General features: G+C 49.6%; 8 protein-coding genes across 8 annotated transcripts; 3 read left to right on the top strand and 5 right to left on the bottom strand.

Moving 5' to 3' along the window:
* Positions 1-1,917: 1,917 nt before the first annotated feature.
* On the bottom strand, positions 1,918-3,067 carry FMAN_01136 (uncharacterized protein; the record flags this gene model as incomplete). The annotated part of the gene is made up of 4 exons (XM_041831364.1): positions 1,918-2,381; positions 2,469-2,799; positions 2,872-2,890; positions 3,027-3,067. The coding sequence occupies 4 exons, from the start codon at positions 3,065-3,067 to the stop codon at positions 1,918-1,920; spliced, it is 855 nt and encodes a 284-aa protein (XP_041676472.1).
* A 1,729-nt stretch (positions 3,068-4,796) lies between these two features.
* On the top strand, positions 4,797-5,485 carry FMAN_01137 (uncharacterized protein; the record flags this gene model as incomplete). Its single annotated transcript, XM_041831375.1, has 2 exons — positions 4,797-4,822; positions 4,876-5,485. 2 exons carry the CDS (start codon positions 4,797-4,799, stop codon positions 5,483-5,485), a joined length of 636 nt encoding a protein of 211 aa, XP_041676473.1.
* Positions 5,486-6,031: 546 nt separating this feature from the next.
* On the bottom strand, positions 6,032-6,847 carry FMAN_01138 (uncharacterized protein; the record flags this gene model as incomplete). Its single annotated transcript, XM_041831386.1, has 5 exons — positions 6,032-6,120; positions 6,176-6,399; positions 6,475-6,581; positions 6,704-6,776; positions 6,828-6,847. 5 exons carry the CDS (start codon positions 6,845-6,847, stop codon positions 6,032-6,034), a joined length of 513 nt encoding a protein of 170 aa, XP_041676474.1.
* Positions 6,848-9,745: 2,898 nt separating this feature from the next.
* Positions 9,746-12,107, top strand: FMAN_01139 (uncharacterized protein; the record flags this gene model as incomplete). The annotated part of the gene is made up of 3 exons (XM_041831398.1): positions 9,746-10,408; positions 10,476-10,536; positions 10,585-12,107. The coding sequence occupies 3 exons, from the start codon at positions 9,746-9,748 to the stop codon at positions 12,105-12,107; spliced, it is 2,247 nt and encodes a 748-aa protein (XP_041676475.1).
* Positions 12,108-12,166: 59 nt separating this feature from the next.
* FMAN_01140 (uncharacterized protein) lies at positions 12,167-13,189 on the bottom strand (the record flags this gene model as incomplete). The annotated part of the gene is made up of 2 exons (XM_041831409.1): positions 12,167-13,083; positions 13,144-13,189. The coding sequence occupies 2 exons, from the start codon at positions 13,187-13,189 to the stop codon at positions 12,167-12,169; spliced, it is 963 nt and encodes a 320-aa protein (XP_041676476.1).
* A 480-nt stretch (positions 13,190-13,669) lies between these two features.
* Positions 13,670-14,458, top strand: FMAN_01141 (putative Golgi apparatus membrane protein TVP23; the record flags this gene model as incomplete). The annotated part of the gene is made up of 4 exons (XM_041831420.1): positions 13,670-13,766; positions 13,818-13,863; positions 13,920-14,203; positions 14,301-14,458. The coding sequence occupies 4 exons, from the start codon at positions 13,670-13,672 to the stop codon at positions 14,456-14,458; spliced, it is 585 nt and encodes a 194-aa protein (XP_041676477.1).
* Positions 14,459-15,190: 732 nt separating this feature from the next.
* Positions 15,191-16,444, bottom strand: FMAN_01142 (uncharacterized protein; the record flags this gene model as incomplete). Its single annotated transcript, XM_041831431.1, has 2 exons — positions 15,191-15,969; positions 16,048-16,444. 2 exons carry the CDS (start codon positions 16,442-16,444, stop codon positions 15,191-15,193), a joined length of 1,176 nt encoding a protein of 391 aa, XP_041676478.1.
* A 2,850-nt stretch (positions 16,445-19,294) lies between these two features.
* Positions 19,295-22,850, bottom strand: FMAN_01143 (uncharacterized protein; the record flags this gene model as incomplete). Its single annotated transcript, XM_041831442.1, has 2 exons — positions 19,295-20,683; positions 20,739-22,850. The coding sequence occupies 2 exons, from the start codon at positions 22,848-22,850 to the stop codon at positions 19,295-19,297; spliced, it is 3,501 nt and encodes a 1,166-aa protein (XP_041676479.1).
* Between the last annotated feature and the right edge of the window lie 618 nt (positions 22,851-23,468).

A 23,468-nucleotide genomic window follows, 5' to 3' on the forward strand; every position in this document is an offset into this window, starting at 1 on the left:
CGTTGCAGAACTCGAGGTCGATAAGTCCGGTTCTATTTGCCAGACCCTGTGAAGGCGGTGACCCCGCGCCATAACAGCAACAATCGTTAATAGAACCTCCGAATGTGCATTTACGTTGATCAAATACAGAAAAATACTTAGCCCAGGCCTTTGATTGACCTAATAACAGCAGTTGCTTGGATGGCGGAATTGAATTGATATCCTACACGACAGTTTCCAAGTCGACAGCTCCGTGGGTATGGGACAGGTCGAGAGCTGGTAACTCTAGCTCTGTCAAGGGGTGAACATATCCATGTGGGGGCTGACTTCTTAAGCGGACTGCTCAACCTACAAGAGCAATTGAGCTTTCAGTTCTGTGCATGCTATAAGCGGTAACACAAAGATCCAAGGCACGCCGGGTACTGTGACCATAGCACTGGAACCTTCTTTGCAGCACACGGCCTACTCTTTACACGAACTGCGACGGCCAAGCGCTGTAAAGAATACATTCCTTGCTTGGTTGCAACCCTTGAGTGTAAGGTTGGGTCAAGTCAGGCTGGTCCCATGACTGTCAAAAAGAGTAACAACCTTGGAACAGGTATATACATCCATGTCAACAGAGTCAACAAAGGACTCGAGGAAACTTGCGCTTATCGGCTAAGAACTTTACCTATGGGTGTATTGGACAAATATAATTACCGCGGTAGCCACAGCCTGTTCCCGGCTCTACCAGTATGCGAAATAGCTTGGCTGATGTTAACCGACCCTGTTTTGTGTCTAAGCCATACACTCAGATCTACCGGTACACACTTCAAAGTTTACCAGCATCGAGTCTCGACAACAAAGGACACCTCCGCCTGGCTTACCGTTCTTAGTCAATTAACTTGATCCCGATTACCGAGGCTTCGCCAGTAGCACAGCCTTGATATATCTAGTTGATTTGGAATACAAACACGTTCTCAAACACGGTTTTTACTCCACTCAAGCGATCACACTTTGACAGCCGAGAATATTCAAGTCGCATTCGCAATGGCCAGGAGCGGTTTCATTATATCATGCAACTCGCTCGTTGTCATAGGATGGTATCAGAGAACAAGGACAACTGGGCGAGGAAAACTAATAACAAGATAGACAATACCGTATTTGCAAATCGGTAACCATGACTGTTTCTGAGAAAGTCTTGAATCTCAGGGTGGTAGTTCTTAACATTCTCCCAGTCTTCCCGATGGCGAAGCAAGATGACGATCAATGACTTGGGGGCAGCACTGAGGCAGTAAAGTGTAGGTGCTCACAGTTGAACTCTGGTATTTGGAATATATCTGACAACTCGTGACGTCCTTTGCCATGCCATTCTGGTTGAGATATCTATCATATCGTTTGGAATACCTGGAAGAACTACTTCGTATATAATGTCATCGTAGATTCATCTCTGCTAATCAAGTCTAAGCAACAAAAAGAATAACTTCTTTGCTAGGCCAAGCCTTCAGCGTTAACGAGTGTCACTTGGCGCTCATCATACAAGCCGAAACATTTGCCTTTGTTCGGTTGAGCTGGGTTTAAGCTATTGAGAAGCCTAGGCGGCGCGCCAACCTTGTGCTTTGAGACATGGTTTCGCATGGAATAGCAGTGGTCATAAAGAAACATGCTAAGCAATATAATTCATGTTTGATGTTAAGGTAAGTTTCGGTCTCTAAGCCAGGATCCGGAGACTCGACCTAGGGTATCTTTTGTTCATGCTATCACATCTTAACACCTCCCCGACCGCCCAGCCTGGGCTATATCTGTTGTAAATTCCACTCCAACATATATGCATGGCCTTTCCCTTCCCTTGGGATGCAAAAATCAAACCCAAATGGCGGCTAGAGATCTCAACGTTTAGTTTAGCTCCGGTGCTGGCTTCCGACATTTAGTAGTTCAGCATTTACGCTTTTATGCCGCCTACTTGAGCTGCTTAAGGATTTCCGTCAAGAAATCCTCAAAGCTCAGGGTGATGTAGCCGTCGCGATCGTCGTCATACTTCTTGAACACGTCTGTCATGCGTTTCAGGGAGATACAGCTTTGAACAAAGAGATCGAAGCTCATGACTCCCTCGTTCCTCTTATCATAGGTGTTGAAGAGTAACTCAACAAACTGGGGGCTTAGTCGGTATCGGAAGGCGACAAGTGCGTTGTTGAATTCGGATAGAGAGATGTTGCCGCTGCGGTCGGCGTCGAATCGGTCGAATAGAGTCCTCCATGAAGCCAAGAAGGACCATAGCCCGCAAAACTCCTCAAAACCAATGGTGCCACTTCGATCGGAGTCGAACATTCGGATCATCATGCGGACGGTGTGAGGATCAAATGCGGTCCAGTCTCCGTTGACAAGGGCGGCAGAAAGTTCCCTCTCGGAAAGGTGGCCGGTGCCTAACCGGGGAGAAGTCAGCAGCTGCTATGAACGTTGTCGATGTGCCGTGCATGTTTGTGACGGATTCTTGAATCGGAAGAACCTACCATCTTTGTCTACGGCGCGGAAAAGGGGCAAAAGTGAAGGGTCTGAACCACTGCCATCGATACCAGGCGAGGGAGGAGGTCGTGAGTTGGGAGCAGGGCGGTTATGAGCCTGTGGCCTGGCACCACCAGGGTTTGGAGGCGGCGACATGTGGCCATAAGCGCCTTGGCCTAGGGAATGGGATCGCGCATCTCGTTGAGCAGGTAGAGGCTTGTCGTATCGAGGCTGTTGGTGGTGATACTGCTGTTGAGGGGCATATTGCTGCTGCTGCTGGTGGTGCTGCTGAGGAGGAGGGTGCTGTTGCGGGGCAGGTGTCCTTGACTGTCCTGGTTTCTGAAGGGCGCAGTGTCAGTTTGAGTTCTCGACGTTATAATAACGTTAACGGTGCGTATATTTCAAACATACAGGCTCTGGCTCAGCGAACCTGTGTAAGTTACATGGTCAGCTTTGTGTTGCATCGTGACGTGTGTCAACCCATAGCTTCAAGCCGCAATCGCTGAGCCGCAATGGACAAATACGCGGGGAGACGAGGGGCAGTTTGGCTGAGGCATGGGACATACCTTGGGAGAGCATCCTCGTCGTAGGGGCGGTTATAGGCCATGATGAGCACGGGGTTTGGGTATTCTTTCCCAGTTCCAATTCAGAAGAAAAGAGAGGCTTATGAAGAAGTCGGGACAGAGAAAGGAGATGATGCGTGTGAAGGGGGTTTTGAAGGGTTGGGCTGAGTTGGTTTGGTGCGCGGCTGAAGAAGTAACTGGAAGGCCGCCCAGTTAATTAGTAGTTGTCCTACTTGGCCTACGTACCTTGTTAGTCTAAGGTATGTGACTGCACTACCTTACCTACAGTGATTGACCCCAGGCCAGGGGAATCTCCAGCGCGGGGCAGTGTCGTTTGGTTGGTGGAGCGCAGGGTGAGAACAGAGCACAAGAGCGTGGCTGAGTTGGTCTTGATAGTGGGAATGTTTGGGTAAGACAAGATTCGGATTTTTTTGTCCTCACTTCTTATGACTCAACCGAGTAAATTGACTGCTATTTCAATAAAATGATTGTTCACTTGTAAAGCAAGCACAGGTTTCAGAGTTCAGCCTAGCTGAAGAAGATGTCATTGACGATGATGGAAAACACTCAGTATTCCTAGACTCGATGCATATCATCCCTCGTTATCGGGTATAAAATGCCGTGGCCTTATCTGATATGGGACAGGGAAGATAGCCATGAGACTAGCGCTGGGATCAAAAAGCCTGACTTGCTCCTTGTCCTTCCGCGCCAAGGCGTCGGGACCCTTTATTTCTACGGAGTACCTAGGTAGGTAGAGAACCGCGTATACTAGGTACGGTACGTACGAATAGTCAATTCACTAACCTTAAGGTACTGTACGGGCACATGAACCGCATATAGTCCTGGAGGCTTTAGCAGAGACAGGAGGTGTGCTCACCGGAGAGCTAAAATTAGATATCAGCATCGAAGATCATAGGGCCTCACTTTCATTTTCGGGGTCTGATATCTAGATGGGACAGTCCAGATGAAGAAAGGACCCTTCCCTTGGGTAAGGTTCTCGAACACGGCAACAGCGGTCCCGTCCGTTATGTGGGCCACCAGGTCCAATGACGTCGATGCGAAAAAGGGAGTAATCAGCCACTTTTGGACCCGAGAAAAGCCTCAGCCACTAGAATCGAGCATCTCAGTGGAGGCGCGGAGTTGACGGGTGCATCTTGGAGGGGAGGGGAAGGGGAAGGAGAAATTTGTTCCATTATTGTTCTATGGTTTTCTCTAACCCCTGCTTACAAGCCTCCTCTCGTTCTTAGTGGCCATCACCTCATCAGTGGGACAAGACACGATATACCTCCACTAGGTGTGTACGAATTCAATCTAACCTCTATACCTCACGTCGAGTGAGGTTGGATCTTGAGAACCTCCAGATACTCAGCAAGAGTCACTTCCTCAAGACCAATTGTCAGCCGGATCGGATCATCTTGTATACTCTCAAGCCTAGTCAACCAATCTAGACAGTTAACTGCCTACCTACCTAAGTAAGTGGACGTCGTCGACACAGATAAAACTGCATTATTAATGTTCCCAACTTACAGTCCTTTTCACAATGCCCGATCAAGACTCATCACAGCCTTCCGAATTCTGGTTATATGGATACGGGTATGCCGAGACCTTCCTGACAGCATATTCTTATTCCGTAATTAATGCCATTTACAGAAGCTTGATATGGAAGCCTCCGCCACACTTTGGTAAATCACCATTGCCTGTCTTGCACGTTCAGCGGCCTTTCAACTGACACTTGATCTATCCTGTTAGACCGTAGAATTCCTGGATGGGTAGATGGCTATGTTCGTCGTTTCTGGCAGGTAAAACACCATTTTGCCCATATCGTAAATACTTCCACTAACATGCTTTCCAGGCTAGGTATACCTTCAAATAGCCGGAGTGAAACTCTAACTAAAACCGATCACAGTGAGGACCACAGAGGCACTCCTGAGGCCCCCGGGCGTGTCGTCACTTTGATCGAGAGATCTTACTGGGAACAGCTAACTGATAGTCACGACTCTGCTCCAGAGCGAGTTTGGGGGGTTGCATACCGTATCATTCCCGAGAAAGTAACCGAAGTCAAGGAGTATCTCGATATCCGCGAGATCAACGGTTACACCATTCACCACGCTCCATTCCATCCTGCCGATAGCTCTCCCCCTATTCGTACTCTGGTCTACATCGGCACCCCAGATAATGAGCAATTTGTCGGCCCTCAGGACCCCCAGGAGCTCGCCGAGCACATCTTCCGCAGTCAAGGCCCCAGCGGCCTGAACAAAGACTACCTGTTGAGCCTCGATACCGCCCTCAGCGAGCTTGCTCCCGATAGTGGCGATCATCACATCCATGACCTGGCCCGCCGTGTCAGGGAACTTGAGAAGTATTGTGAGGATGAAACTAAACTCCTCAACCCGACGACCTTAGTCCATCAACAAAAGCACAGTACCGAGGAGGCAGAAGAAATAGAAGAGCCACATCACTAGGACACGGACACCTCAACAAGCACATGGAAATAGACTATAGACCCTCATGATGTTTAGCATACTTGTAATGAGCAGCTAGATGCCGCTCCTCAACCTTCATGCCATCTCTCCACAACTGTCACCAAGTTCAGTCCCGGTTAGCCAGCGGAATTCACGTATCAAAGCACATATAATCAAAAGGAACAGGTCGCACGCAGCGCCATTTCGCATTTTTGTTCTTGCCCTACAGAGGCAATCCTCCATCACTTTTTCGCACAAGGTTCATTCGTAAAACGGCCGTGTCAAGATGGCAAACCATACCAGCCCAAATGCCATGCCATGCCCCCTAGAAACCACACTTCAACCTAAGTGCCCCGGGTATAATTCTGCGTTTCAATATGCTCACCAATGCCTGACCTCGTCATCCAGTCGTACAAAGAATCCGCAAGCCCAGGAGCCGGAAGTCATCGAAGTTAACCACCATTGAAATTTCCAATCCTCAAGGCCCCGTCAATAACATTTCGAGCGCAATGTGACGCACTCCACTCCGGCCTTAAGTTACGTCAACTAATATCCCCTTCCACCCTGAGGAGGTTGTTGCTGGGGAGGCATTTGAGAAGGATCAGGGTACCCAAACTGCTGCTGAGGCATGAATCCTATATGTACTTTAGCATTGTTATGGATTGCCTCCACGATTCGTTCTCGGCATACCTTGGGGAGGAGCGCCGTAGGCTTGCTGAGGAGGGGGGTATCCCCGACCATAAGGCATAGGCGCATACATGTTCGGCGCGGGGACTGGGTAGCCGTGTCCAGGCGGAGCCATTCCGTAGGGAGCTGGTCCCCCGAAGCCTCGCCCATACCCACCTCCTCTGCCGAAGCCGCCTCGGGGGCCATTGTCGGATGCCTTGTCAACTCGAATGGTTCGTCCGTCAAACCTGGATAGGATTAGATTCTGTATTGGAATGAGATAGCAGATCCGCCATGAAACAAGGAACAAAAGTGACTCGTACTCGACATTGTTCATGGTTGCGATGGCCTTCTGAGCATCGCCCTCCTGGGTGTATCGCACAAATCCAAAGCCACGGCTGCGGCCGGTATCACGGTCCTTGACCACCACCTTTCCATAACCATCGTTAGAAGTGATCTTATGGTCCCAACAAACACCCGCATCAGAGCCACAGATATATGCAGAACTAAGAGCGCTTTGCTTGAAGGAAAGAAAGGAACAGAGTTACCTACAGCTTCTTCGACAGGGCCGAACTCCTCAAACTTCTGACGCAGAGTAGCTTCCTCTGTGTGCCATGCAAGGCCACTTGAATGGAGTTAGCAGATGGGGCAGCCGCAAGAGAGGCTTGAAACGAACCCAATGAAGAGCTTAGACATATTGGATCGTGGGTTCTAGCTCAGACGTCAGCTTGTGTTCAAGATAGACCACTGAAACAAAGATTGCCACGGTGGTTGTAGATGCGCCGCAGAGGAGCAGGCTCACACAGGACCGAATCCACAGAGCAAACAGAGTCCTCGACAGCCTCCCCGGGATCACGGTCACTAATCTGTGTGATCAAGATGCCGCGCGTCGTTGAGCAGAAAGGCGCGCGCTTATAGGCAACGATTGTGCAGAGTGAGGAGGATAAGAGGGGCACTATGAGATAAAGAGCGCACCTTTATTGCAGCAGATGCCTTTGGTATTGGTGACTGCGTCTTCCACAGACTTGATCTTGTTCTTCAAGAAACTGAGCGCTTGCGCTAATTATCAAAGACAACCAGTTGACGAGTGGTTGAGCTGAGGTGCAGGGAGAGAGATGAAGGTGGAGCTTCAGAACGGGAAGAGGTTGCGGATGTAATGAAGTTAAATCAGAGACAGAGAAAGCCGGGTAACAAACAGGTAAGGTAACTTTAGCTTAGCTTATATTCACTAGACGGCGTGGTCCAAGGCCCAAGGATGGATGAGAGGGGTCCTGAGCATGTAATGTAATAAAATGCGGGCGGAACGTGACTGTTGATGTTATGTATGTATGTACGGAGTATCTATATGTATGTATGCACCCTGCAGGTGCAGCACAATGCAGTGAGCGAGCGAGCTGGAGGCACGGCAGGCACGTTGTTTCTGTAGTCTATCGGCAGCGGCGTTGAATGACGATGCTTGCCAGGGGTGTTTTAGAATATCTCGTCTCGCCCATGTCATGTCTGGCGAGCCATGTTTCGCTGCTCATCGTCAAGGCTTTCTTTTCTTTTCTACAAGACGAGCCAAAAGTCTATCGCCATCGCTCGAGTTGATGGCGCCTGCTTCATTTCCACCATCATTCATAAATTCGAGGCCAAGCTCCCTCCTCGCGTCGATCCCAGGTCCCCCCGGTGGGCACATCCGTGGAGGCAGTGCTGATGAACTGCACCTTACCGTACCGTCACCGCGACAGACGACCAGGGTGTCTGGTCAGGACGTTTCGGACTCGGGTCTGGCAGGGGGAGCTTTCTCCAAACAAGCTTTGGGCGGCAGAAGCAAACACAGGGGGAGTCCAAGTTTGGGTGCAAGGTGCACTACCTAACCCACCACCCTCACCGTGGCCATGAGGGTTTTGGCGGCATCCATCAGCTTCATTCAAGCTCGTGCGGGCCTGTGATGACGACGGTCCTCCACATCCTGTCCAAACTTCTCCCCACAACCGTCAAAGCCAAGCACCGCGCCTAGGCTTAAACCGCATTCTGCCCCTAAGTCAAGCATAACAGTCTGACGATCTTCCCCCTTCTCATCATACTGCCACTCTTCAATTCGCCGCTTGCATAGCCCCCTTCAATCCACTTGAGCCAATATCCCGGTCCTCCTCCGTTAACTCTAGGTTGGCGGTTCGTACGGAGTACCTGTTCTTTGATATATATAGCGGACTGCTTGTTGCAGAATATTTGGCATACGACGTCGTAGTCTGTAACGGGACATTTTCCCGCTTCGACATTATATGCAAAATACCAAGACCATGCAACACGGCCCTATGCTTTTTTAAGGTAGCGTTTCATGCTCTTGGCGATGGCGATGCTCCTTTCAGGGTGTTATACTCAAGCCCCGCCTCACCAAACACCTGTTCCCGACACGTGCTGCCCCTCCTTCTCACTGAGGTGGAGGGTTGATTCAGGGGCCAAGCTAGCATGCCAGCATGGTAGGCTTGCAAGGCTTGCAAGACGTTGAGGAATTCATGCGCAGTCTATTTATTTCCTCGTTTGGTTGTAGAATAAATGAAAATCAGATGTCTGTGTATGTATTAGCCGGCCTTGAATTATTCATCCTAATTTTTCTTCCTTCTTCATGGGCCGATGACTTATACAGAATGTAGTTCCGGGTTCTTGAATTCCTCCGACGAGTACTCCATATGCAGCATGGATCTGAATCTGTGTAAGACAGACACTAATCCCAGACCGTGAAACGTGCAGCGTGTCGAGATTTCGTGTCTTCGTAACGACAAGTACGAAACAAGCCAGTAAGGGTAGGTATGCTGGAGTTTCTCCTGCTCGCACTACCACTTGCTTGAATGTTTCAACAAGGAAATACAGGAAATAGGTATAGGTAACTCTGCTACCTAAGCCAGCCATGACAGCGGCTGCCTTGACAGATATGCAGTAGCGTAGTGAAACGCTAGATTAAGCATCAATGCGATGCTACCTTGGCAGCGGCTTAGTCGATTGAGGTACCAATGCCAAGAAGTACCCTTCGTAAACAAGATCAGGGCCTATCACTTAGATCTGACAGGTAATTCGCATAATAGCTCTTGAATAGGAACCAGAAGCCGCATGGTGGATGTTCCTAGAGTAGAGATTGGGGGAAGCGAGTGTACAAAAGATGCCCAAAAGAGGTGGCAGTCAGGGGAATATATTGGCTTGAGCGACCTCGAAGAACGATCCGTAACGAGAACAGATCAACGATTTCTTAGAACTTCAGAAGAAACGGGCTTTTAGATAGTACTGACCCCAAGCCAGTACTCATATAGGTTGGTTAGTAGGTACCTACTTATCTAAAGTAAGCGGAACGGGCCAAAAGAGGCAGTATGAAAAGCCCATTCTTGAGGTAGGTTACCTAAGGTGTGACGTGCAAGTTTGGGGCAGCGATAGCACCTACCTTTTTCAATATCCAGACTCGTTTCGCGGAAGGCGCTGAGCTCGTATCATGTTTATCTTGGGTGTGCAAACTAACACCCCGTAACGATATCCTCCCCTCAACTTTTGATCCCCTGCAAATGCATTTGAGTGACGCGCAAGAGACTTGCAGGCTGTGCTCTCCGAAGCTTGGCCTAGATGATACCTCATCGCAATCGCCATCATTCGAATGGCCAATATGAGATCCGGCACAGGATCTCAGCAAGTCCAGAATTTTACTCCCTAGATGTCGAATCGAGCAGACTTGACACAGTTCATGCTTGGCTGAGCCAGGTTCATGATTATGCAAGTCACAAGGATCCGGAACCGCAGTTCGCGCAAGACTTGGACGGCGATTACACACCAAACTGGAAGCCAAACTGGAAGCCTCACGATCTTTCTGCTGTGCCGATATCTCGGAATTATCACCAGTCTCGTCATTCAGGAAACCGAGCCTTCGATCAACGACCCACTTCCCCAAAATCCGATTTACTTGAACGCGACACATACTCAGAATCGCAACATGAGCCCTCTCTTGACATAGGGTCTGACAAAGAGAACGGGAAGAGATCTCGTTCACGCTTTAAGCAGGACTGTCACAAAGAAAGATCTAACAAAACGTTGTTCGAGAGACAGCCAAGAAGGAAAACACGCCCAGACCGGTATACTTTCAAAGACACGGGGGGTAAGAGGGATCACACGACCGAGAGCGAAGAAGAGAGGCCAAGAAAAAAGTCACGCTCAAATAAGCAAGAGATTAGAGTGAGTCGAGATATTATGAACAATTTTGCATCTGGCGCCATCCCAAACACAAGAGTGACGGTAGGTGGTGAAGCAAAATCGAGCGGATTTCCATACCGAGTAAACTAATGCTCGTGTATTTTGTCAGATGAGGCCTAATCTTACTGCTGGACTGTTCCTGAACGGTCGATCCTCAACATACGGACGAGGTACGCTACTTCTCGGACTCGATTTAGTCTTTTCTCACCATAACATAGGGGCTGACATTACACTCGACGATATGACCTTTATTGAAACATGCGGTGGAAAAGGAAAACCAGACGAGATTCCCCAACATAGTACAAGTGAGAACTCGAACGGCCAAGATGATGTTTCAAATAGTGACCATACTTCACGGAGCGCCACGGAACTCCCCATAACCACAACAAATGATGAAGAGGGAGAAGTACAAAGCCTCGCGGATGATATCTTTCAGGGAAATCAACAGAACAATAGTCAAAAGGATGGGTTTCAGGCTCATGGCGCCTCTGTACGGTCGACAAAAACCACTCAAACATCCGACTACGAGACCCCTGAAGCGATGCTCAAGAGGCTTATCGAGACAGGCATCTTCGATGGCACAGGTTTTTTGGAAACAACTTCCCATAGGACTATGGAGCCAAATATTGAACATCGCGATTGCCTTGGCATGAATGGTACAAAACAATCAAGCAAGAACCGGACATATCAGGACAAGGGGGTAATGGCCGACCGCAGCAGGCAGTCAACTCTCGAACCAAACATACAAGCTGCCACAAAGAATACACAATTTCATCTAAATGGCGGTGCAAAAAGTGCACCAGTGCCAACCAAAGCACCGTGCTCCCAATATGAACAAGAATTGCCAGTTCCGATTGGCAGCACCCCTCCACAAGTTCAGCCTTCAATTCTACCAACATCGGTAGTTGAAAATAATACATACAGTATTCCTGAGGAACCATGCGTCAAACAACCCCAAGGTACGAAGAATATCTCTACTGCTAATAATCGGGGTCACCCGCTTTCTCGAATCTCAGAAAGGGGCCATCGTTATAACGAGCAAAACGATTGGCCAGGGCTTATGTTTCCAAGCTTCATAGTGGAGGGTTTCAATGGTGAGCACTCATACCACCAAGGCTCGACAGAAGAAAATGAACCCCAGTTAGAGGGCTCGTTCGTTCACCGAGGACTGCAGTCCCATGACATCATGATACCAGTTTCAGGGTCTCCAGGCTTTCAACAAGCACGCCGACCACTTAATGGGCATATTAGTAGTGCAGGACTCGATTCGGCCGTCTTCCCAACAGTGCACTCAGATATCTACTCGGACCACCGAGACATACAGCATCATGGTAGGCAACTTACACAACCAGACTACTGCGAAGACAGTGAGACAATTCAAGAATTCATTAAGCGAATCGAAGGCGAGGTAAGTATGAAGTGGGACAACTCGCAGCAGTCTGTTGGTGTTGGCTGCATTAGCGATATAGAGGAATGTGCCAAAAGCGAGTCGTTCGAAATGGACAACAGCGAAGATTTGTCACAATGCAGCGATATAGATCATGATGGGGCAATCCAACAGAGCTTACACGACATATTCTCAAGCTTTGATCAAGGGTCTATATCGACGAATCAGGTTATGGCAGAAGATTGGGAACACTCAGGTTATGAACAAAGTCGATACTGGACAGGAAAATATCACGGTGAGCATGGGGTCTCTGAGGCGAAAATGGTTGGTTTCTGGAGGCCTAATCACTTTTAGGCTGATGTACTCTTGTCTTGAATCTTTGGTATAGCGGTACGTAGCTGGGTTAGGATTCATTACTCAGGCTCTTGATCCTTCCATTTGTTTCTTAAGGACTGAACATCAATGCCACACTGTTCTGCTTTGACAATGACAGCACCAGCTTTGCCAACAACGGGGGCATCAATCATTTTACCATCTAGGGTCCAGGCGCCTCGACCGGACGCCGAAGCCTTCTCATCAGCGATGGAGATCCTAATAGCCCATTCAACCTCCTTCTTATCCGGAGCGAACATACGCTGGACGACTTCGACCTGGCTTGGGTGTATGCACTGCTTTCCGTTGAAGCCAATGGATTTTCCTCCAGCACACTCCTCCTCGAGAGTTTTTAGCCCCTGCTCTCCCTTATAGGAGGTGCAAACTAGATCAATTGCACTTGGCAATCCGGCTGCCCGGGCTGCGGTGACTATGGCAGATCTGGCGTAGAGAAACTCGGTCAGAGACGGGGTTCTTGTCAGCGAGAGATCAAGGGCGAAATCCTCGGCTGCGAAGATGAAGCCACTCAGGTAGGGAGATGACTTTGATATCTGGGCCAAGTCCATGATGGAGCGAGCTGACTCGATAAGAGCTATTATCTTTATTGGGTTATCTGCCTCGGCAGTGTGGCGTTCTGGAGCGACATGTCGGAGAACATCAGTAACAAAGGTCAGGTCAGCCGCAGAATTGACTTTGGGAACCACGACAGCGTCAACATGAGACAGTGGCGCGAGTGTGGTCAAGTCTGAGAGAGCAAAGGGGGTGGAAACAGCGTTGATGCGAACGGCCAGCTCAGAAATGCCAGAAGGCCGAGCTTTGAGGTTGGAGATGTGCTCGCGCAGTTGATTGCGGGCTGTGTCTTTGAGAGAGGGTGTAACCGAGTCTTCCAAGTCATAAGTTACGTTGTCTGATTTGAGACCGAGAGACTTGGTGAGCATCTTTTGCGATGAGCCTGGCACTGAGGGGGGAGGGGGGGTCAGTCTGGGCATTCAATGATGAGTGAGGAGTCCTGCTTTACCATAGAGCAAAGAGCGGCGGATAATGGATGGAGACCGGGCAGCCATATCGTGGGATTTCACGGGTTATCAGATACGAGCACAAATATTTGTCAATTGCGCATATGAGCTGCGCTTGTAGATGATCAGTAGCTAGGTATATCCTGAAAGACCGAGGTCCCTTAGGCTATCACGACTTATACGCCGAGAAGGTCGGGCCCACCCACGGCAGCTCATGACGTCCTACCGTGTTAGACAGAATCTGCCAATTCCCACCGCCTGCCTAAACCAATGACAGGGGATTTTGCTGTCGCGGATCATGCTCCATCCCTTGCGCGGCTTGATAGAAGGCCAGCTTACACAAGGTACCTTACCTAGCTTCAAAGCTCCACGTTTTGTTACATTGTCACCTACGACCCCTTCGCCAACTACATACGACAATCTTTCTCAACGAATCGAATCGAGTCGAATACGAACAGTGTCTTAACGAAAAGTATAGATATCACGAACTACCTATTCTCCATCCAATACGTCGACTTGTTAGCTATCATGGATGCCACGCAACCACAGCCCGCGCCGGGCAGTCTTAGCTGGCGCCTCAGCGCGCATCCCATTACGCTGCTCACGTTTCTGGGATTCCGGATATGTGCGCCTCTCACGGCATTTCCTTTGGAGCGCAATTGCTAATGTCCTGCAGCAAGTGTCCTGATCTACTTTCTCGGTCTGTGGATCATAAAAAGCATGTGCGTATCCTCCCTCGGGCCTCTTGAGCCGCGCAGAGCACTGATTTTCTTGGTAGGATCATGATCTTCATCATCACGATTCTCCTCCTGGCCGCCGACTTCTACTACATCAAAAACATTGCCGGCCGTCGCCTTGTAGGTCTGCGCTGGTGGAATGAGGTCGATCCCCAGACGGGAGAGTCGCAGTGGGTATTTGAGAGCAGCGAGCCAGGTACCAAGACTGTCAACCCGACTGATAGCCGCTTTTTCTGGCTCGCTCTGTATATCCAGCCTATGTTGTGGGTTCTCATGGCTATTCTTGCTCTTGTGCGACTGCAGTTCTTGTGGTTGCCCCTCGTTGGTACGTTGGATAGAATACCCCTGGAGTCTGTGATTCAGATACAAAGAGCACGCTTCGTATCTATGCCGGATTCAGTGCCACTAACTCTCGGAACTAGTTATTGCTCTTGTCCTCACCATCATGAACACTCTAGCCTTCTCGCGATGTGACAAGTTCAGCAACGCTTCCAGCATCGCTGGTAGCGCTTTTGGAACGGGCAACCTAGCCGGAAGCCTCGCAAGCAACATGGTCAGCAACTGGTTTTCTCGCAGCTAGAAAGAAAAAAAAAAGCAAAGAGTGGGCTTCGAATGGATGAGGCTGAGCGAATCTCGACTCCGTCACTCCATTAACTGGACGAAAAAGGGGGAACCTGGCCTGTGTTTTGTGTCAGGGCTTTGCAAGGAAGACATTGATGTCGGTATGAGTCGTTGAAGTTGTAAATTAAAATCACAGGGTTTATTAATCACCGTTTGCGAGTTTTCGACAACGATTTGCAGTTTCACAGCGCCTGTGGGCGGGAAATGTATGAATAATAGCTTGATCAGTTACCGCTCTGGTATCAATCATTCACGACCTAACTAAATCGCTCTCGTTATAAAGACTGCGCGACGCTATCGACGTTTTCCCACTGATTGTTTTTATGATAGCACCAAATTCCATGTTTCCATGATCGCTGCAACAAGCAGACTTCATGCAAGATATCGTGAAAAGTGAAAGGCCTATGTCAACATGGCAAAAGAAATCTGTGGTACCTCTCTTGGTAGGCCTGCATCTGATCAATGACGGACCAGCTATGTCGCCAACAAGGCCAGAGAGAATACACAGCACCGTTACGATGGACAAAACTGAGCAGGCTACGTAGGCGACCCAAGAAGTGAAGCGTAAGAACAAGATATAGGATAATCCAAAACTCCAAACCCCATAACACACCAGCATCAAGAGTCGATGCCTTCAACGGGACCTGGATTTCTCTGGTCTACAGATGGCTTTTGCCCATGCGAGGCGGCACTATCGTCTTGCGGCACGCTCGATTTCATCATCCAGCTGCCGCTCCTCTTCCTCTAATCTTCGGATCTCATCGACTGTCATACCATCTTCGACCAAGTGAGCCACGTTGGACGACATGCCCTGGGGTGTCTGAGCACCGCTGTGTGCTGCACGATCATGGGACCCGATGGATGAACGAGGCACGCCGCCAGGTGGGGGAGTTGGAGCGACACCGCGATCTCGGTCGAGGCTACCGAGGGCAACAGGCTGCATGTGGTTTTCATCTGAGTAGGGCGAGTTGGGTGAGTCGGTAGCACGGCCATGAGTTTCCTTGTCCACTGCGTATGTTTGCTGTGTGACATACTCATCGCCAGCCTTCTTGCTGCGTCGACGCCGACGAAGAAAGAACCATACCAGAGCACCGATGATGAGAAGACCGCCAATAACGGCACCAACGGCAATGCCAGCAGTTGCGCCGGTTGAGAGCCCTCCGCCGCCGCCGCCGCCACCACTGGAACTCTCTTCAGCCCCTGCAGTCGACGAAGGCGAAAGAGTGGCTGTTGCCGATGAGGATGAGGAAGTGGTGGATTCCAAAGTCTCCTGTTGGCTTTGATCCTTCTTGAGTCGGTCATTTAGTTCACTGATCTCAGTGGTGTTATCGGTATTGGTGACAGTGAAGAGTTCTGTTTTGGTGTAGCCTGAAGCTCCATCCTTCTTCCAGTCAATTTGAATGTACATCTCTTTTCCGTAGTATTTTGAGGTTCCGCCTCCAAAGTTGAGGGTCACCGAATTGTTGTCGACTGCGTTGGATAATGTATCAGTTACTGATCTTGAATATGTCACAAGGGCGTGTCGCATTCCGCGCAAAGCATACATACCATCTGTGAGTTGTCTGTTGGACTTCGCATCGCTAAATTCGACATCACCCAAAGACTCAATGTTGTCGTCGTTGATAACCTGCCATTGGACCACATCGAGCGTGGTTTTGGAGTCGGGTTTGGAAAAGCCGATGATCTTTCTGTTCTGGTCGCTATCCTTGAGCTGAAAAACATAACCGTCCTCGAAGTTTGTGGAATTGAAGACGATGACTTTGGTCTGTGACCCCGAACCTCCCACGCCCGTGTTGCCGTTGCCTGAGCCGTCAACAACACCGTCGGAGTCGCCTGTGCTGGAGGGCGATGCAAAGTTCATAATGGTGGAAGAAGGGGCATTTTGCATGTCCTTCACAACATCGCCCGTATCGTCCCGGTCAATTTGGTTGGCTATTTGTTCCATTTTGGGGTGTTGAGTTGTCTTGTCCAGCTAAATCAGCAGTTATGTGTTGGCGATTGGTGGTATATCCCGAATCAAAGAGATTCTCTTGGACCTCTCGTCCGCTTCTCGAGGGCAGTACGTTGGAGTTGAAAGTGGTCCTTTGTCAAGAATCGTTCGATTTCGTTTATACTCGTTTATACTTGTTTATCGAGTGTGGTCGATCAGTTCAGTTCAGGTCCGATTCTATTCCAAACGGCCGATTTGGTATCTTGGGACAATAAGTCCCTAGGGACAGAGAAACGAAGCAAACCGCAACACAAGCACAAGAAAAGCAAAAGCGAGGTGGTCTTATTAGAGGGTAAATTCCAATATCGTACTATAAGGTATGGTAAGACGGGGGTGAAAGATGACAGAAGCAGAGGGGACAAAGAAAACAGGTCCAACGGGAGTTCCTTCGTCTTCCCTGGTCTCATCCATTGCTGCGGCAAGCCCAAGCGTGGTTCAGCCCTGGCTTGACTGGCTTGACTGGCTTGTCTGGATGGTTGCAAATGCAGACCTGGGCGTACTCAGCCTGGCCAGCTAGGACTTCGTATAGAGGGTACTTGGAGGGTACAGCACAGTGTTTGTCCATAAGGGGCAAGCTTGACGATGGGCGGCTCCACTGCATCCCCTCCCTGGGAACAAGGTTGTTTCTACTGGGCTGAACAGCTGTGTTGGGTGCTCCATTGTTTTGTGGTAACCGTATCCGTAGGGCTCCATTCGCTGACATGAGGTCTGAAACGTTTGCTAGATACCTACGGAGTAAATGCACACATATCAGTTACCGCTCACCCCGTACATGATGTGTCTAGAGATGCGGTCAAGTTCTCTAATGCACTTAATCCTTTTACACACTGGACTCGGGCTGTCTGAGAGTTCACAGACCACCCATCAGCCCAATCACGAATTCTCTCTTCAGCTGAACTGTTAGAACAAAGGGAATGCTCCAATCCTTACCTCTTCTGGCTTGGGCCGGACTGGGGTATTGCCCAGACCCCTGAAACCTCTCGTCCCTACTGGAGACCCTTGATCCCGCCATCACAGAGCCCCGAGGCTCTGATGGAGTGCTTCTGTGTGTACGGAGTAAGCACTAAGGTATCGAATTGGAGAGGCCGAACCGTTCAAAAGAGTTGAGATTTTCAGTGGGCAAGTGTCAGAGTGATGTCGGCTTCTGTTTGTGTTCCTTGAAATACCTATGTGTGATCACCATTCATTTAACTCTCTGGCCAATCTCTGCTGTACTTGAGACATCCATCCAATCCAATGTACAAATACAGACTGTAAAACAGTGGAGAGGCGGTGCAACCCGCCCTCGGGGAGCAAGAAAACACAAGACCTTCATGTAGGGCGCCAAAATAAACTCAGTAAAAGATATCCTATACCTAAAGTAGATATTCTAAATTTTTGTAAAGTTGCCTAAGTCTTTTTGCCATTTAGGATCAAGATCTCGAGTTTTCTTTCCTCCCCTAGCCCGCTAGCTGCCCGCTACTCCAAACGTTGACTCTGCCCTATAAAACGTTGGCATCAGAAGCATCCACTCTTTGACGACGTTTCTCCAATTAGACAAGTCTACTGCGGCTGACAGGATGCCCAGGATCTGCTCGAGACACACACTGTGAGGTACAAACTGTAGACTTGTCAATCCACTAGAATTTTGGTTCGGCGCATCGTCTTACACTTATTGGTGCTGAGCCCCCGTCAGCCCCAAGATTACTTCCATCCATCGTTCCAAGGTGGACTTTCAGACCTATTGTTACTGTCAGGCAATTCGGAAGAGAGCAAGACTCTATTTCTGAGGATTTGTGAACCAAGATATCCCCAGAAGACGGACTGCCTATAACTTGTCTTGTCTTGTCTGTCTGTCAACTATTGCTTGCTGTCGTGGTAGAGCAACTCACTTATACGCGCCAACCAACCAACCTCGCTCGACCGTGATATCTCGTCGTACCACCCCAGGATCTAAGGATGAGAGTATGAAGTACCTTGCCTTGATCTCTTCTTCCACTCTAGTACGGGGTACCAACCCAACGATTGATTCTCGCCTATACTCACCTTTTGAGACACATAGGTATAACTGCACAAATTTATCCTGGCCAGAGGGTCAAACTAACGGCCAACGTTCACTCATCTCCAGGTCAGGAACTGAGAGAGTATGATGTGAGTACTTTTGGCCGACAAGGGAAATTCTGCGTCTCACTGTAAGATTAAACAACTGAAATTCAACATACCAACACTTCAGCCGCTCCCTAGCAATGCCTCACACTATACATATGTTTATCATAAGCACAAGCCTCAACCACCACCACCACCACCACCACCACTATCCATCCTACCCTGGAGACAATAAGCTGCTTTTTTTCCTTTGACAATTTCCATCCCGCACAGCCAGGAAGGCGTGGGCAATGTGGCATTCCACCCTTTCATGTTTGTTCTGTTTATAGAACTGACCATCAAAAAGTCGACGGCTGCTTGAGTGGCACACGGACCAGTAATGCAACAATGTAAAACACCAACATTAGAATTAATGATCCTCCTCTTTGACTCTCGTCCTTGTCATTGCTCATGCTTACTTCGCAAAGTGTTCTAGGTGGTACTGACTACTATGTCTTATGTGTATTTGATACTCCAGCCGATTTTGATTACTCCTTCATGAATGCAATAACATCCAAAAATCATCAAGCCTTGTTTGCGCCGGGAAAAAAGTCAAACTCAAAGTCAACGGTGCAGTCAGAGCAGAGTCCAGTCCAGTCCAGTCCAAGAGACTGAGCCCCTCCAGTCGTTCGTCTGATCCGAAACGCCAGCAACTCAAAAAGGCAACCCCAAATTACCGACTCAAGCGAATGTCATTGAAATCTCCTTCTCTTTGCCAAAATCATCATCATCTGAATCCCCCCACGGTTCATGCAATGTCATTGTTGGCAATGTCTGCGCCGTCTTCACCTGTGGCCTCGTTGCTGTCGTCTCAGTAGGTGCTACCGTTGCTGACCGCGGATGATCGTCAAACGAGGTATCGAATGTCATCTGAATGTCGTCCTCGTCGTGTCGGCCCGAGCCGTATGCGTCACCATGTCCTGACCCAAACCCTCCGCCGTACGGTGAGCTGTACCCAGGTGGTGACGCTTGTCTGGTGTAGCTAGGTGTGTAGCTGTGAGACCTCTCCTGGGACACACGAGTATCGTGCGAGTCTCGTGCGCCGGTCAGATCCGTCCGAGAGCCTGCTCTAGAGCCATTGGCCACCGCCGAAGGAGATGCGGGAAGCGAGGACACATCCAGCTTCATTGGAGGCAGAGTTGATTTGATTTCCTTGACTTGCAGGTCCTCCGGGCTGGCGTAGTGATCTCGGGCATCTTTGGCAATTTCTGCACGGATTGCGTCAATGTCAAAAAGGACACCAGTGTTGTTGTCGGCTTGTTCGCCCTCCTTTGCTTTCTCTTTGCCTTCTCCCTTGTTCTTTGAGTCTTCGTAGATTTCCCAGTCCTGTTTCTCCGCGTTCTTTCGACGACCGAAGAAGCTAAATCGCCCACTCTTCTTGGCCTTGCCCTCTTTCTCGAGGTTCTTGCGTGCCTCTTCGATCTCATTGATCAGTTCCCTCTGGCGCTCATTATGGTTGTCCGGGTCTGGATCTTCGATTTCAACGAACTCTTCACTCTCAACAGACCATCCACATCTTATCAACAATACCGGCATCTTTTGACGATAGTCCATGTGGCCATTCACGAGATCCGTTACGTCCATGTTCTCAACAAACGGACAATCCTCCACTGGAGCTAGACCTGCTACCCGGCGGATACCTCCACTTGTGAGTCGGAACAGGTAGCCTAGAATCCAGTCGTTGCGGTTGTACGCGTTCAGGAATCGCCCAGAAACCACAGTCTTGGCCTTAATGTACTCCTCCTTCTTTACCACGATAGGCGAACCAAACATGTAGACATTTTGTACAATACCAACCGCCCCCTTCTTACTGAGCTCCTGAAGGCAAGAGAAAACGACTCGTGCGCCAATCGAGAACCCAACCAGTGTAATGGGTCGTGTTCCTAGGTTGCGTTCTAGCAGGGAATCTGCTAGAATTTTTCCAGCGGATGTGGCTCTGTCCAGCGAGACAGCCCAAGGGTTGTCAATAAGATAGGCAAGCTTGGTAAGAATTATCGGCAGCTGCAGAGCTGACATGAGAGCAGCTAGTATGGTTGTGCCCAGAATTTGTTGGATACTTTGTGTAAGAGCCTTTGTGATCGTTAGTCTGATAATCCCTATTGGGACAGTGTGTAAAAATTCTCACCTCAGTAGCCAAAATGTTGATGGTGTCACCCATACTCCGAAGCATCTCGGGCTCAAAGAGCACTGAGTAGAGGTCACCCATGACAGGGTCTACCGTGCTGAATGGCAGTCGTACGTCATCGACCTTACCTGTCAGCCACCCCGAGATAGTGACAATGAGGTTGACTCGCTTGTTGTTGTGAAGGGGACGATATTCGAATGTCCTAACCGCGCCAGTTCTTCGGTCCGCAGCCCTGCCTCCGATGATACTGCCTGACGCCGCTGCGCCCGACGTGATGATGGCTGCGCCTCCTACACCACCGAGGAAACTTCCCGTGCCAGTCACCCCGATGGCCGTTAATCCGGTAGCCAGGCCAGCACCGATGACAGGAGCAAGCAAACCTGCCGAAAGACCAATGACCAGCCCACCACCTACGGTGGCCAATCCCATCATCACATATCGCCGGGTCAATGCGTTCTTCCTGCGAGTTTCCGTGTGCTCTTCCTCGTTCCAGTTCTCCTTCTCGGCAGCTTGCTGCATCTCCAGAGCCTCTGTGACCTTCTTCTCGAAACGGCAGATATCTACCCACGTGATATCAAGGCTCTCGCCAACTCGCTCCAAGAGAACTCTCGAGCGGGAATCGTAAATAGAATCAGCGATCAAGAGGAGGAAGAGGTCGCAAAGCACAGTCCACCGAAGATCAATATCGATCTTTGCGGTGGTGGGGAGCTGTGATGGTGTCTTCACATCAGAGAGCTCTTCGCCATCAAGCGCCTCATATGGCGGCGGTGCCTCTGCAGGCTTCTCGTCCAGTGATGGGGTACTTGGCATCGATGACTCGCCGTCTGCCATGGGATTTGATACTCGAGCATTAGTATTGAGCGCGGGCGCCAAGTCCTGCGGCATAACTCCATGTTCTGCCAACTGTTCGATCATAATCTGCTCAGCTTCATTGATCTCCATATGAGCGTACAGTCGAAGCATCATTTTCTGACCCCACATCAGCATGGATTCAACTGAAATAGCAACCTCCTTCTTTGTCTTCTTGAACGATTTCATTTTTTCCGCCTCTTTCACAAGTCTGACGATCTCGAGACGGACCAATCCAACGTATGCAACTCTTTGGCCTTCTGTCAAGAGATCTTTGGTAGCCTGCATCTGACCGATAGCATCTCGTCCTTCATCATCGTCGACCATACTGGTTCCAGCTGCGCTCTTGAAGAGATATTTGGTATTGTCGTCCATGCTTGTTGCCGACTCGGCATCATCATCCAATGTTACCCGAGTGTAGCCCTTACCAGCACCACCAAGTCCTCCATATTCGTACGATTCATCCTGTTCCGGATCGTATTCCCTTGCAACTAGCTTGTCGTCGTCATTATACATATCGTATCGTGCATAAGAAGGCATTTCTTGCCAGTCATCATCCTCCACCCCCTTCTGAGGTTCTTCTGGCTTGGTAGAGATCTTCTGGTGGGAAAACTCGGAAACATCATTTCGATTGGCCTGCGTAGGCGATACAGGGGTTGGCGCGATTTTGTCGGGCTGAGGGGGTTCTTCCTTACTGACAGCTACCTCATCACCTGTAGACTTTTTGACGGGATCTGCTGCCTCTGGTTGTGTTTCCACTAAGCCCTTGTTCGTCAGATCGTCTGGCTTGGGAGTCTCTGGCTTCTTGATAGTGACAGCGACATCCCTATGCTCTTTGGAAGCCTCTGGTATTTCTGACTGTGTCTTTATTGGATCTTTTGGCTCCGGATCGTTGATACTTTTGGCCTCGGTAGGCTCGACTTTTGCTGGAGTTTTGCTAAAAGTTGGCGTAGGGGTTTCGTGCGTGACCAGAGACGGGTTCGAAGCATCTTTGCTAGGATTTGACTGTTCAGATCGAGCATCTTCAAACGTTTCGCTCTTGTCGTCATCCTTAACAGATTCGACGGCCGGGGGTTTTGTTTGATCGCTGGCCTTATCGTTCTTCGTCTCGGACACTATCGGTTGCTCACCGCTCGAGGCATCTGCTACTGGAGTTGCAGCAGGATTCTCATCTTTGGATGTCTCGGTAGGCTCATCGTTCTTCGGAGTCGGAAAGCGCCTGATGGGCAGACCAAAATCGTCAACCTCGGCAGGTGTAGTCATGATGTCAAGCAATAGCGAATTGTAGTTTGTTTGGGTCTCCCGTTCAACGGGCTCGACGGAAAGAATTGCTTCTGTGACAGAAAGAGAAAGCAAAGAGAAATATGGTTCGGCTACGTGTAATGCGCCTTGAAAGAATGGATCGAAAGGGCCGAAGATCTGTAGATGACATTCGACCCAAGTACAAGTGCTGCGAGCGGACGAATCCTTCTGGCTCCTGGATTAGGTTGAGGCCGCCAAAGGATACTCTATGGTGTGATGATGTAAGTGGTTGTTCGACGTGAAATGCCACACCCGTATTCAATGATCTAGAAGCTGAGACGAGTTGTTGAAAGGGGCGGGCTTATTGTTCCCCTCGTCCCTCTCAAAACTAAAAGGAACAAAACTCCTATAATTATTGATGGATAGAATCCAACTTTGACATTACTGTGAGTGGGGGTCGACCCATTCCATCTGAAAAGATGGCTGAGTCCGGCGGAAGCGGTTGGTGGCCCTCCACTAGCAGACAGCGGATGGCGGGGCTCTCAGTGGTTGGTTGCTTTTAGTGGAAGGGCATTGTGCCTGCCCAGAGGGTTCATAGTGCAGGACACCCCTGTAACTCAGGGATGGGTCTCGTCATTC

The sequence above is a fragment of the Fusarium mangiferae genome, assembly GCF_900044065.1.
Source record: "Fusarium mangiferae strain MRC7560 genome assembly, contig: FMAN_scaffold001, whole genome shotgun sequence".
Classification (NCBI taxonomy): domain Eukaryota; kingdom Fungi; phylum Ascomycota; class Sordariomycetes; order Hypocreales; family Nectriaceae; genus Fusarium; species Fusarium mangiferae.